This window comes from Stegostoma tigrinum, chromosome 14 (assembly GCF_030684315.1).
Source record: "Stegostoma tigrinum isolate sSteTig4 chromosome 14, sSteTig4.hap1, whole genome shotgun sequence".
Lineage (NCBI taxonomy): Eukaryota > Metazoa > Chordata > Chondrichthyes > Orectolobiformes > Stegostomatidae > Stegostoma > Stegostoma tigrinum.
In genome coordinates this window covers 73,109,290-73,122,244 of record NC_081367.1, presented here as the reverse complement: position 1 = coordinate 73,122,244, position 12,955 = coordinate 73,109,290, and the positions used below count along the sequence as shown (strand labels likewise).

Genomic DNA, 12,955 nt, shown 5'->3' with positions numbered 1-12,955 from the left:
TTAGAATTTATTTTCAGAAATTTAGCAAAATCCTCCATAATGTCAGCTGAAAGCTATAATCAACATTATTATTACTCAACTATAACCTATTTCATTGTACAGAAGGCATCCAAATTATGTCAACCAGACTGCTGCTAAATTGTTCCATTAAGGATTTTATTATCTCTGTCTCTGCTTGCTCATTTCCCGCATAAGCAGATAATGGTGCTTTGGATCCAAAAATGGCACAACTTGGTTATTATCTTGTGATGCATCAAAAGCCACCCATGAACTGTTCATAACATGAGTTAGATTTTAAGATCATAGTTAGGAGTTTAAGCACATCAATTTACTGTCACAAAGTGCATCTGATACATTTTTCTTCCTGCATATTCTCTGCACCTCGGGTTATGTATCTCACATTGGACAACTAGGCCGAAGTTAAGTGTTATTAGGGAGTGCTTTCAGGTGATTGACCACCCGAGACCATTTGCTGTCACATCTATGAGGGAACAAAAGTGACATTGAAAGAAAGAAGTTTGACGTGACAATGCCTTTGTGGCTCTGAATTTATGTCTTCTTGACGGGAAGCATGAAAGGAAATATTTTTGAAATCTTTCTATTCATTCATAGTATGCAGGCATCACTGGCTAGACCAGCATAAATTATTTGACCCTAATTATCTTGAAGAAGGTAGTAGTTGATTACAGTACATTTTAATGGATATAATTGGATAAAGAAAGTAAATGTGCCCTCACCAAATTTGTGGATGACACAAAAATAAGCGGGAAGGCAAGTGGTGAGGACAACATAGAGTATGCAGAGGCATGTAGATGGGTTAAGTGAGTGGGCGAAAACATGGTAGATGGAATATGATGTGGAGGAATGTGAGGTTTTGCACTTTGGCAGGAAGAATTCAGGAGCTGAATATTATTTAAATGGAGGAAGACTGCAGAAAGCTACAGAACAGGGATGTGGAAGTCTTCATGTATGACTCACAATAAGCTAGTAGCAGAGGTAGTGGTGGAAGCAAGTTAAATTTCATCATTTAAAAAACATTTGGACAGGTACAAGAATGGGATAGGTATGGAGAGGTATAGTCCAAGTGTAGGCACAATCCTGAAGAAAAGTAGTGCCCGAAGAGTTGACTTCTCCATTCCTCCAGATGCTGCCAGTTACAACTTTTAAAAGACATTTGGACATGTACATGAATAGGAAATGTTTAGCAAGGTATGAATCAGACACAAGAAAGTGGCACTAGTTTAGTTTGGGAAACTTGGTCGGCATGGGTGAGTTGGACCAAAGGATGGTGTTTCCTTGTTATATGACTGACTCGATAAGGCAGCTCACCACCAGCATCTTGAGGGAGACTAGGGATGAGCAATAAATGCTGGTCCAATCAATGATCCCACTACTGATGAATTGCCTAGCTGTTTCATCCATGAGGCTGTAATCAAGTCAGGAGTTGTGTGGTTCTAGTTGAACTCAGAATGAGCTTCAGTTACCTGGTTACTGTTGAGTAGTACTAGCAGAGAGCACTGTCAATGACACCCTCCATCTCTTTGCTATTAATTGAGAGAACACTGACGTGGTGTTTATGGCCATTTTAGATTTATCCTGCTTTTTGTGAATATGACATATCTGGTCAATTTTCTACATTGTTGAATGAATGCTGCTGATGTTGCTGTACCGGAACAGCTTGGCTGGAATTTATTAAAATATTTTAACCAACAGTTAAACAATGAATTAATATTGACTTTTTAATTTTTTACAAGAATCATGAAGACAAGGAATGGAAGTTTGCCCGAGCAAAGCTGTGGCTGAGCTACTTTGATGACAAATGCACTTTACCACCACCTTTCAATATCATTCCTTCCCCAAAAACCATTTGCTATCTCTTCACAAGTCTCAACAAATGGATCTGCTCTCACACCAGTGCTGGAAAAGTGAAACGCCAAAACAGCCTTAAAGTAAGAAAACCGCAATTTCAGTGTCTCAGTCATAGTGTTCAAAAACAGAGAATTTATAGAATCTAAGGAAAATGTGATCAGTCATTAAACTTGCCAAATAATCTGATCTCCTCTGCAAAAAACAAATGCAGAGAGACAGAAACACGTCCATAATGTTAGATCTATCCTTTCCTATATTAATAATAATGCAAAAAAATACACTGACCAACATTTTACACAGCAGTGAGCAGCCAGCTTGCTACAGTCTTGTACAGTGAGATGTGTGTGTCTCAGTATCAAATTGTCTGCATGGGTGTTGTATGCTGGACATTAATACTTAACTGTGGATTGAATTTAATTCAAGGCTTTTGTCTATCTGTTGACAAATATGTAGATCACATTACATTCCAAGTAAAAATACATGATTAGAATGGATAATTGGAGTCCTTTTCTCAATGTAGAATGTCAATTACTAGACATAGGTTTAAGGTAAAAAGGGATAAGTTAAAAGGAGATGTGAGAGGCAAGTTTTTTTTCACACAGACAGTGGGAAGTACCTGGAATGCACTGCCAGAAAAGCTGGTAGAGGCAGCTTCATTAGCAACATTTAAGAGACATCTTGGCAGATATATGAATAGGCAGGGAATAGAAGGATTCAGACCACCTAGATGCAAAAAGATTTTAGTTTAGAAAGGCATGTGTTGGCGCAGTCTCCGTGGGCTGAAGGACATGTTCCAATGCTGTAGTGTTCTTTATTCTAAAAGACCATGCCTCAGTGAAAAAGGCATGTATTTACATAGATCATTTATCTACTAAACTCATCCCAAAACAGATTACACCCTTCGGATTCCTTTTGTTCCTAGGCAGATGTAATTTGTACACGGCATTCCACAAATAGCAAATGATAGTAATGAAGAAATTAAACCATTTGATGATATTTCTTGGAGGATGAATCCTGGTGTAGTGATTATAATGAGGTCAGCCTGGTGGACCTGACAGAATATGAGTTCACTGATTTGGGGCTATTAACCCAGTCCAATCAGGGAGACATGGCTGATAGATAAGAACAGGAGTGTCAGATACCTATTCACTCTAAGATCTAGCTCTGATGGAACTGGATCAGAGTCGAGAACTCTCCATGTATAAATAAAGGTTGTAAATTGGTGATGGGATATCAGCCTCTGGAATTATTTCAGCTGGCAAGGACAGTATGGAGTTCGTCTAACGCCAAGGAATTCTTGTACCCCCTTAAGCAGCCAAAACGGACCTTGATCCTCAAACAATTTGGTACTACCTCACTGCAACAGTGTGTCACAGTGATGAGCAAAGTGTTTCGCTCTCAAATTAAAAGTGCATAGGGTGTTTCACTTTACCTATCCTGGGAGTGTTTGGTGGGGACGGTGGAGAGGAACCTTTACTTCCAGTTTAAAAGAGTAGAGAATGTCTTGAAGTTCTAATGTAGGCCCTTGTACACATCTTATGGTCTTGTATTCACTCCTGTAGTTTTATAGGGCAGTCAATAAATGGAAGAAATAAAGGCATGCATTTATACAAGCATATTCATAACCTCCGATCTTTTCAAACAGATTTACAACTCAATAATTGCTTTTAAAGCTTAGTCACAGTCATAAAGTGCAGCAACCACCTTCTGCAGAGCTGGGTCCCGCTAACAGCAATGCAGTTATATCTGGAGTGTCTAGTTTTTCAAATGTGGGATGAATGCTAAGTATTTGCCAAAGTAAAATGATTATTAATTTGTGACTTGTGATATCTGACTTGCCATTTGACTTACCCATCTCCATATCACCAACTGTACATTATAAATGTCCCCATGTTTTCTCAGAACATAAGCTATTAATTGAGAGCAAGACTAAGTAGTGTAGTGAAGATGATGAGAGGTACAGTATTCGGTCTTTCATCTTCCCTAGTAAAAACAGAGCTGTTTAAATGATATGTCTTGAACAAAGTATTGTGAGTTTTACATTGCTACAGTGTTGAAATGGTGCTGATAAATATATTAGGATGTAAAATAAATGTAATTAGTACTGTTGGGGATGTTTCTTATTCCCACCTTTTAACTGAGAATTCTGTCAACAGTTGATTTTAATTCATTGACTACCTTAAATATCACTGATGGGCTGTGTATTTTTTTTAATCTTGCTCTACTTCAAACAAATTATGTTTACACTCTCCGGCCCTGACAACATTCCGGCAACAGTACCAAAGATTTATGCTTCAGACATTGCCGCTCCCCTAGCCAAACTGTTCCAGTACAGCTACAACACTGGTATCTACTCGACAATGTGTTTGTCCTGTACACAAAAAGCAGGACAAATCCAACCTAGCTAACTACCGCCCCATCAGTCTCCTCTCGATCATCAGTAATGTGACAGAAGATGTCATCAATAGAGCTATCAAACAGCACCTGCTCAGAAATAACCTGATCAGTGACGCCCAGTTTGGGTTCCGCCAGGGCCATTCAGCCCCTGATCCCATTACAGCCTCGGTTCAAACATGGATAAAAGAGCTGAATTCCAGGTGAGAGTGACAGTCTTTGATATCAAGGCTGCATTCGACAGAGTGTGGAATCAAAGAGCCCTAGCAACATGGAATCAACGCGTATCAGGGGCAAATAGTCTGGTGGTTAGAGTCATACCTGATGCATAGGAAGATCGTTGTGGTTGTGGGAGGTCAATCATCTCAGCTGCAGGACATCTCTGCAGGAGTTTGTCAGGGTAGTGACCTAGGCCCAACCATCTTCAGCTGCTTCATCAATGACCTTCCCTCCATCATAAGGTCAGAAGTGGGAATGTTCACCAATGATTGCACAATGTTCAGCACCATTCGTGGCTCCTCAGATACTGAAGCAGTCCATGTTCATATGCAACAGGATCTGAACAATATCCAGGCCTGGGCTGACAAGTGGCAAGTGACATTTGCGCCACACAAATGCCAGGCTATGACCACCTCCCTTTGACATTCAATGGTGTTACCATCATTGAAACTCCACTATCAACATCCTGGGGGTTACCACTGACTAGAAACTCAACTGGACTCACCACATTAAGAATGGATACAAGAGCAGACCAGAAGCTTGGAATACTGCGGCACATAACTCACCTCCTGACTCCTTAAAGCCTGTCCACCATCTACCAGGCACAATTCAGGAGTGTGGTGGAATTCTCCTCACTTGCCTGGATGAGTGCAGCCCCAACAACATTCAAGAAGCTTGACACCATCCAGGACAAAGCATCCCGCTTGATTGGCACCACGTCCACAAGCATTTACTCCCCCCACCACCAATGCTCAGTAGCAGCAGTGTGTACTATCAACAAGATGCACTGCAAAAATTCACCAAAGATCCTCAGATAGCACTTCCAAACTCACAACCACTTCCATCTGGAAGGACAAGGGCAGCATATATATATATATAGGAACACCACCACTTCCAAGTTCCCCAAGTCACTCACCATCCTGACTGGGAAATATATTGCCATTCCTTCATTGTCGCTGGGTCAAAATCCTGGAATTGCCTCCCCAATAGCATTGTGGGTCAACCCACAGACTGCAGCAGTTCAAGAAGGCAGCTCACCACCTTCTCAAGGGCAACTAGGGATGGGCAAGAAATGTTGGCCAGCCAGCGACGCCCATATCCCACAAATGAATAGATAAAAGAACTCAGCTGGGCTCATGTGGAAGATGCCAAGCCTCCAGGGGAGAGTTACTCTAATGCATTAATTGTTAATTCACTACAGGCTTTTAGTAACTGAGCTTCATTAGCTGGTAAGGAAGAATCTCGAAACATGTGTATCTATACCCATTCATCTTTATAACTATTATTTTTGCTGTCAACAATCAGAATTGCAATTTTAAAGTGACTATAACATAACAAATATCCCAAAGCCCTTTAGAGAGGCACAATCAGTCAAAAAAAGACACTGTAGCAAAATAAGAGATATTAGGATAAGTGACTGAAGATTTGGTCAAATAACAATCATCTTAATTAAGTTCCTCCATAGAATAAATGTTGGTTTCTACAGTAACATATATTCTTCATTTTTTCCTATCTAACAAGGAATGGAAGACTCTCAAGCAAAAACGAGATCAAAATTACCAAAAAGTGATGTGTTGCTTGGTCCATCGTTACCTTACTGCCATGAGGCAAAAGATGCATAGCACAGATCAAGCAACTGAAGAGAATTTGAATGAACTCCGCCAGGACCTTTCCAAATTTCGCAATGAAATGAGAGATCTCCTTGGCTTCAGGACAGCAAAGTATGCTATGTTCTATTCACGGAACTGAAAAGTATTTGAGGAGACTAGATCCTGTCATGTTTCATTCATGTTGTAAGTATGAAACTGAGTGAAAGGATATCTTTGTCATTTGTCTGTCATTGTCAGATAATCATGGTTCGTTTAATGCGATCTATTTTTATAAATTCTCAAGCTGAAAATGTAGTTACATATGGAGTTTCTAATTTAGATGGAATACCGCAACACAAATATAATTGTCAATAATTTATTGTAAGTAGATACTGCCGTTTTGTTATTAGGAGCATGCTGCTGGTATTTATTTCCCTTAAAGAAGTTTTGCATTCCTGACTCTACTGCTCTACAGTGGTTTGGCTGGATGTTTCAGAAGTGCTTCAGAAACCCACAAGGCATTTCAAAAAAACAGGAAATGAAATTTGCTTTGCATTCATTATGGACATATTAGCAGTTCCCATTCATTCTTACATCAGTTATTTTAACAAAGACGTCTGCTAACTTGACTTAAATGTTTCTATTAAAATAGCAAAGAAATTTTAATTGATTGTATGAAAGCTTTCATTGACTATCTAGCATGAGCAATTTCAAATCTATTGTTTAGAGACAAAACAGTTGCATATCTGCATGCAGTAATACCTATAGCATGTTGGGTCAGTAAAATGGTTCTTTTGCTTTGGTCTGTTTTTGAATTAAGATTTAAAATATACTTTTCGTAATTTTCTTGGGGTGAAGAATGTCAGCTCTGGTAAAAGATACATTCTCACAGGAAGCTTTTTATGTGACTCAATAATTCAGTTACTGAATCTTCACAGTAAGAATATAACAGGCACAGTTGCTAACTGTCGTAGCAAATTGATGTAAAATAACTTATTTTACATTGCATGAGAAATTTATAATAGACTGGTCCTGACAAAGTATTAAGACTGTAAGACATAGAAACAGAATTAAGCAGTTCAGCCCATTGAGTCTGCTTTGCCGTTTAATCATGATTGAGATGTTTCTCAACCCCATTCTTCTGCCTCCTCTCTGTAACCTTTGATCAGCTTACTAATCAAGAAGCTACTTACCTGTCTTAAGTACACTGAATGACTTGATCTTCACAGTCTTCTGTGGTAATGGGTTCTACAAATTCATCACCCTTTGGCTGAAGAAATTCTTCCTCAGTTCTAAAGGGTTGTCCCTTCATTCTGAGGCTGTGCCCTTGGGTCCTAGTCTCTCCTACTCATGGAAGTATCTTCTCCATTTCAACACATGGCAGGCCACTCAGTATTCTGTTATATTCCACTGCCTTCATCCCTGTAAACTTTATGAAGCACAGAGCCAGAGTCTTCAACCACTCCTCATATGGCAAGCCCTTCATTCCCAGGATCATTCTTGTAAACCTAGCCTGGATCCCTTCCAATGCCAGTACATCCTTCGTTAAGTATGGGTCCTGAAACTGTTCACAGTATTCTAAATATGGTCTGACCAGAGCCTTACACAACTTCGGCATACATCCCTGTTCTTGTATTCTAGTCCTGCTGAAACGAATGCATTTGCCTTCCTAACTGCCTGCATATTAACCTTAAGAGAATCCTAAACTAGGACGCTCAAGTTCTTTATGCTTAGGAAATAGGATCATAATAGGTTGTTAACCTGCTGTGAGACCTTATGAAAGTTTATTCATGATTCATGGCTAAGAGTAGAGTAGAACTGTGCACTAAGATGTTTGTTCAACAGGGTTATAAGGGTTTTTGATGGCAGCCCTTGACCTCGTCTTTCCTCTTGGTTTTCTGGATGTTTCTGCTACGGTCTTATTGAACATGGATCAGTCTTGAGGGTTTGAATGGCCTATTTCTGTTCCTCTATTCCGAAGAATACACTGCCTTCATTGGTAAAATTATATAGTGGACTCCAATACTTTTTAATGTTGACATTTAATTAATGCAAAATATACACTTTTTCCACAGAAGAATACAAATGGCTTGCCCTTAGGGATTCCCTCCTTCGCTAATTTAAGTAAAAATATATGTATTAATGTGGGAAACACTTCATACTTCAAAGCTGTTTTTAAAACAGTGAAATTAGGAGCTGCTGTCATATCAGAATGTACGATAAATTTGCAAAAACTGCAAGTGAAATGCCAATGTCTTTAAATTGAAGGTTGTAAAATTTATGATTAAGATTTGGGCTGCCACTTAGTATCATTTTATAAACTGCATGATTTTAATGAAGAATACTTTAAGATGATGAAATACTTAAGCAAAATGTCTATACATTTTATTGGAGATTGTATTAATTTCCTAGGGATAGAAATTCAATTAGCAGTCCAATTATATCTCCCTCATGATCAATATTAGAATTGTTAAGTAATGCATTATGAAAGGGAGACCATTCTGCCCACTGTGTCTGTGCCAGCTCTTTGAAAGAGCTATCCAAATCAGTCCCACTCGCTAGTTTTTCCTCACAGTCCTATATTTTATTTTCCTTGAAGAATTTATCCTATTCCTGTCTGAACGTTATTGTTGAACTTGCTTTCAACATCCTTCAGGCAATGCTTTAGAAATCACAAGTTTGTAGTGAAAATAAATTTGAAAAAAAAAAACAAAATCATGACAACTAGTTCTGATTATTGACCTTTCTGCCACTGGAACATGTTTAAAGTCACCTGATACCAGGTCACAGTCCAACAGGTTTATTTGAAATCACAAGTTTTTTTAATCACTGCTCCTTCGTCAGGTGACTTCTATGAAATATACCCGAAACCTTTCTTGCTAGAAACAGAACAAATCTAGCTCCAGCTTCCCCACTCTTTCCACTTAACTGAAGTTCCTCATCCCTGGGATCACTTTAGTTTTTTCCTACAGCTGCAGTAAGGTGTTGATATCCTCCCTAAAGGCTGGAGTCCAGAATGGGGCACACAACTTAGCAGGCACAGCCTTAAAAATCATGAATAACAACTTGGTATGATTTTCTTTTGTATTTTGCCTCTATTAATAAAGTGAAGGATTACACATGTTTCTTTTTATAGTTTTCTGACTTGTCACAACTGTTTTAAGGATTTGGGTGCACAAGTATGTCAGTTTCTTAGTTCCTGCACTCCCTTCAAAATAACACAATTTAGCTTTTTATTGGCTTTGCTCATTCTGCCAACAAACTGTATCTCTATATATTTATTTTCATTAAGTTTCATCAACCATATTCCCATCCATTTCATCTGTCTGTTTTATATCTGCTTGAAATCTTAGAGCTACCAACTGCAGACGGGGAGGTAAGACATATTTAATAAGCTAAGGGCCAGCATAACTTCTGACTTTCCAACCGATGTTTCCTATATTAGGGTGTTTGGTGATGATAAGTAGAATCACGAACTTAAAGACCCCTATATTGTTCATTTTACTGTGCATAAGGCACAATCTGATGTTGTTCTTAAAATGGCAACTTTTGGAAATTCAGCAATTCGAAATGAAACTTTTTTTTTATTAAGCAGCAGATACATAATGCAAAGAGTGACTTTAGAAACACAAATTCAAAAACAATTGTCAGTTTCAAACAAACCAGTCATAAAACATCACCTATCATCTCTGTAATTCATTATTGCACTTCAGTCCTATATAATCTATTACAATATAGTATATAAGATAAACATTTGGCTCAATCTCTGTCAGCATTGTTATAAATAAGAAGATAATTCCAAATGCAACATTATTTTGGGGCTAATCATTCTGTTCAGAATTTATTTTTGCTAGTACAAGGATTGGCACATTCATAACATATCCAAATTCTTCTCAGCACTTTCGTTGGATACGTTTCACCAACTTTGCATTTCAATGCTTTTATTTGCCAGCAGAAAGCCTCCTGTAATCAATTATAGAAAACTACCTGTAGACGATTACCTGCACCATAAATAGAAAATAAAGTCTTTCTGTTGCAATGTGTTTAGCATCGTCTGTTTTTTACGTTGTTCAAAAACCTTTGGTTCTTTGATCTGTAGGGCATGACAAAGCTATTAGGAAGCACTCGACCTCTGCCTGCTTCATCTACTTGACCCATGAAAATATAATTCAGTCCTGCAAAGATAGCAAAAATGCATCAATAAATAGAACTTTATCTTTGAACCAATTTTTGACAGTACAGCATAATTAATTGTTACTAGACATGTCATTAGATAATCTGAAAGGTATTTTTGTGTGTGTTGGACTTTGATAATTGTATAAATTGAGCTGGGTAGCAAAATTCCATCTCAAACAGAAAGACTCCAAAATTTTGAGATTAATCTGAGGGTTTTTAATTTTGTAAGTTCTATTGGAATTGATTTTTTTTTCCCTTTAATCATTATTTGTGCAAAGTGAGTTGAAAGAAATTATTGATTATTTGAGTGTTTGATGCAAGTGGAAATTCAAGTGAACTCGACCTGCATTTTTAAAGTGAGAGATGAAAGAATGGCTGTGCAAGGAATCGTTGTATGTAAAGTGTGATATAATGTTCATCATGGATCCTCAACATGTCCAGGATTAATTCTTCTTTTCCAATCTTTGGCAGGAGATCTCTACTGTTAGACAACAAGTGCTACAATTTGTAGCATCAAGCAGGATGAAAGGTTTCTGCATTGTATTATTTAGAATGTGGGCTCCCACAAGATGTGGATAGACAATTTAAGATACAAGGATAGAAGCAGGGGATAGCCTGTATCTCAACTTAGGAAGATAGCTGTTCTCTGCTCCTACAAATCCTGTGTCAGTATAGCTACCCAATTTACTTCGCTTTGCATTAACCTGGCACTATTTTTCTGAAGATATTTTCCTTATCAATCTGTTCAGAGATGTTTTGACACAGCTCTGGAACAGTGGGACTGGAACCCGGGTCTCCTAGCTCAAAAAGGTGGGGAGAATACCACTGTGCCTCAAGAACCCTCAATGCAGCTACCAAGTAGATCAATATGATTAAAGAAATGTAAGGTGGACAGTGCCTCAGAAGAGGACAGACGTAAGCCCATTGGAAAGAGGTGTATGAAATACCCAGAGATTTCTTTCTGTGTTAGATCCACTGTATGAATGTAAGTTGTCATTACTGTTGCATTTATTATATTTCTAGTCCAATGAATTAGTCTGTTCTAAAAATCAAAAGAGTAATCAACACAGACAGAAGAATAGGTGAACAATTTGGATCACCTAGTTATTTTCAATAAAGGAAATGTTTAATGAGGAGTCAAAATGTAAGGGTGTTGGGCTGCAAGAAAAGACAACATGGTACTTGGTAATTGGACTCGAATTAATTGAGCTGAGAGGTTCTGATAGATCAGGAGATTTGACATTTATAGCAAAAAGAGAATGAATGCATATTCCCAAGTAGTAACAAGCCATTCATCAGGTATACAGTTCGCAATCCTAGCACTTGCATACGCTTCCTAATACATTATAAGGAGTACAGGAAGTGCAGTTGAAAAGTAAAAGTCAAAGTAGTGAAATCTTGTATCTTAAAAACTAAGATTAAAAATTCAGTACAGCTGATTGAGTTAAATCTGCTTTAGTTATTTATATATGATTTATAAATATACAGAGAGACAGTGGCTCAGTGATTAGCAGGACTGCCTCACAGCAACAAGGGCCCAGGTTTGATGCCAGCCTTGTGTCTGTGTGGGTTTCCTGCAGATTTTCAGGTTTCCTCCCACAGTCAAAAGGTGCGTTGGTTAGGTGGACTGGCCATTGCTAAATGTAGGCTTACAGTGATAAGGTAAGGATGGGATCCTCTTTGGCGAGTTGGTGCAAACTTGATGGGCTGAATGGCCTCTTTCTGGACTTAAGAGATTCTATGATTTGGACTTGAGTCTAGAGAAAATACAATTGAGGCTTGTTTAATGGTACAAGTGCAGAAAGTTACTGAACAGTAATGTCTCCCTGAAGTAGTTTACAGACAAGGGTAAGTTAGAGAATGGGCAGACAGGTGATGGATCCAAGTTAACCTGAGTGAGAGGGAATATAGAACATAGAACATTACAGCACAGTACAGGCCCTTCGGCCCTCGATGTTGTGCCGACCGGTCATACCGATCTGAAGCCCATCTAACCTACGCTATTCCATGTACGTCCATATGCTTGTCCAATAACGACTTAAATGTACCTAAAGTTGGTGAATCTACTCCCATTGCAGGCAAAGTGTTCCATTCCCTTACTACTCTGAGTAAAGAAACTACCTCTGACATCTGTCCTACATCTTTCACCCCTCAATTTAAAGCTATGCCCCCTCGTGCTCGCCGTCACCATCCTAGGAAAAACGGTCTCCCTATCTAACCCTCTGATTATTTTATATGTTTCAATTAAGTCACCTCTCAACCTTCTTCTCTCTAATGAAAACAACCTCGAGTCCCTCCGCCTTTCCTCGTAAGACCTTCCCTCTATACCAGGCAACATCCTAGTAGATCTCCTCTGCACCTTTTCCAAAGCTTCCACATCCTTCTTATAATGCGGTGACCAGAACTGTACACAATACTCCAAGTGGGGCCGCACCAGAGTTTTGTACAGCTTCACCATAACCTCTTGGTTCCGGAATTCGATCCCTCTATTAATAAAAGCTAAAACACTGTATGCCTTGTTAACAGCCCTGTCAACCTGGGTGGCAACTTTCAAGGATCTGTGTACATGGACACCGAGATCTCTGCTCATCTACACTGCTAAGAATCTTACCATTAGCCCAGTACTTTGCCTTCTGGTTACTCCTACCAAAGTGCATCACCTCACACTTGTCTGCATTAAACTCCATTTGCCACCTCTCAGCCCAGCT

General features: G+C 38.8%; 2 protein-coding genes across 9 annotated transcripts in view; one reads left to right on the top strand and one right to left on the bottom strand.

Annotated features, from left to right (window-relative positions):
* The window catches only part of trpc1 (transient receptor potential cation channel, subfamily C, member 1), a 110,733-nt gene that overhangs the window by 73,259 nt on the left and 24,519 nt on the right, over nt 1-12,955 (top strand). For 6 of the 7 annotated variants that reach the window (XM_048542101.2, XM_048542097.2, XM_048542100.2 and 3 more), the window contains 2 exons: nt 1,755-1,949; nt 6,004-9,194. In XM_048542101.2, the coding sequence (XP_048398058.1) occupies nt 1,755-1,949; nt 6,004-6,231 (423 nt within the window). In that variant the 3' untranslated portion in view covers nt 6,232-9,194. Of the gene's footprint in view, nt 1-1,754; nt 1,950-6,003; nt 9,195-12,955 lie in introns of those variants that run through there. The other variant, XM_048542098.2, reaches the window with a different exon arrangement.
* Nucleotides 9,668-12,955, bottom strand: part of LOC125457618 (procollagen C-endopeptidase enhancer 2-like) — a 53,935-nt gene continuing 50,647 nt past the window's right edge. For both annotated transcript variants that reach the window (XM_048542103.2, XM_048542104.2), the window contains exon 9: nt 9,668-10,246. In XM_048542103.2, the coding sequence (XP_048398060.1) occupies nt 10,116-10,246 (131 nt within the window). In that variant the 3' untranslated portion in view covers nt 9,668-10,115. The remainder of the gene's footprint in view (nt 10,247-12,955) is intronic.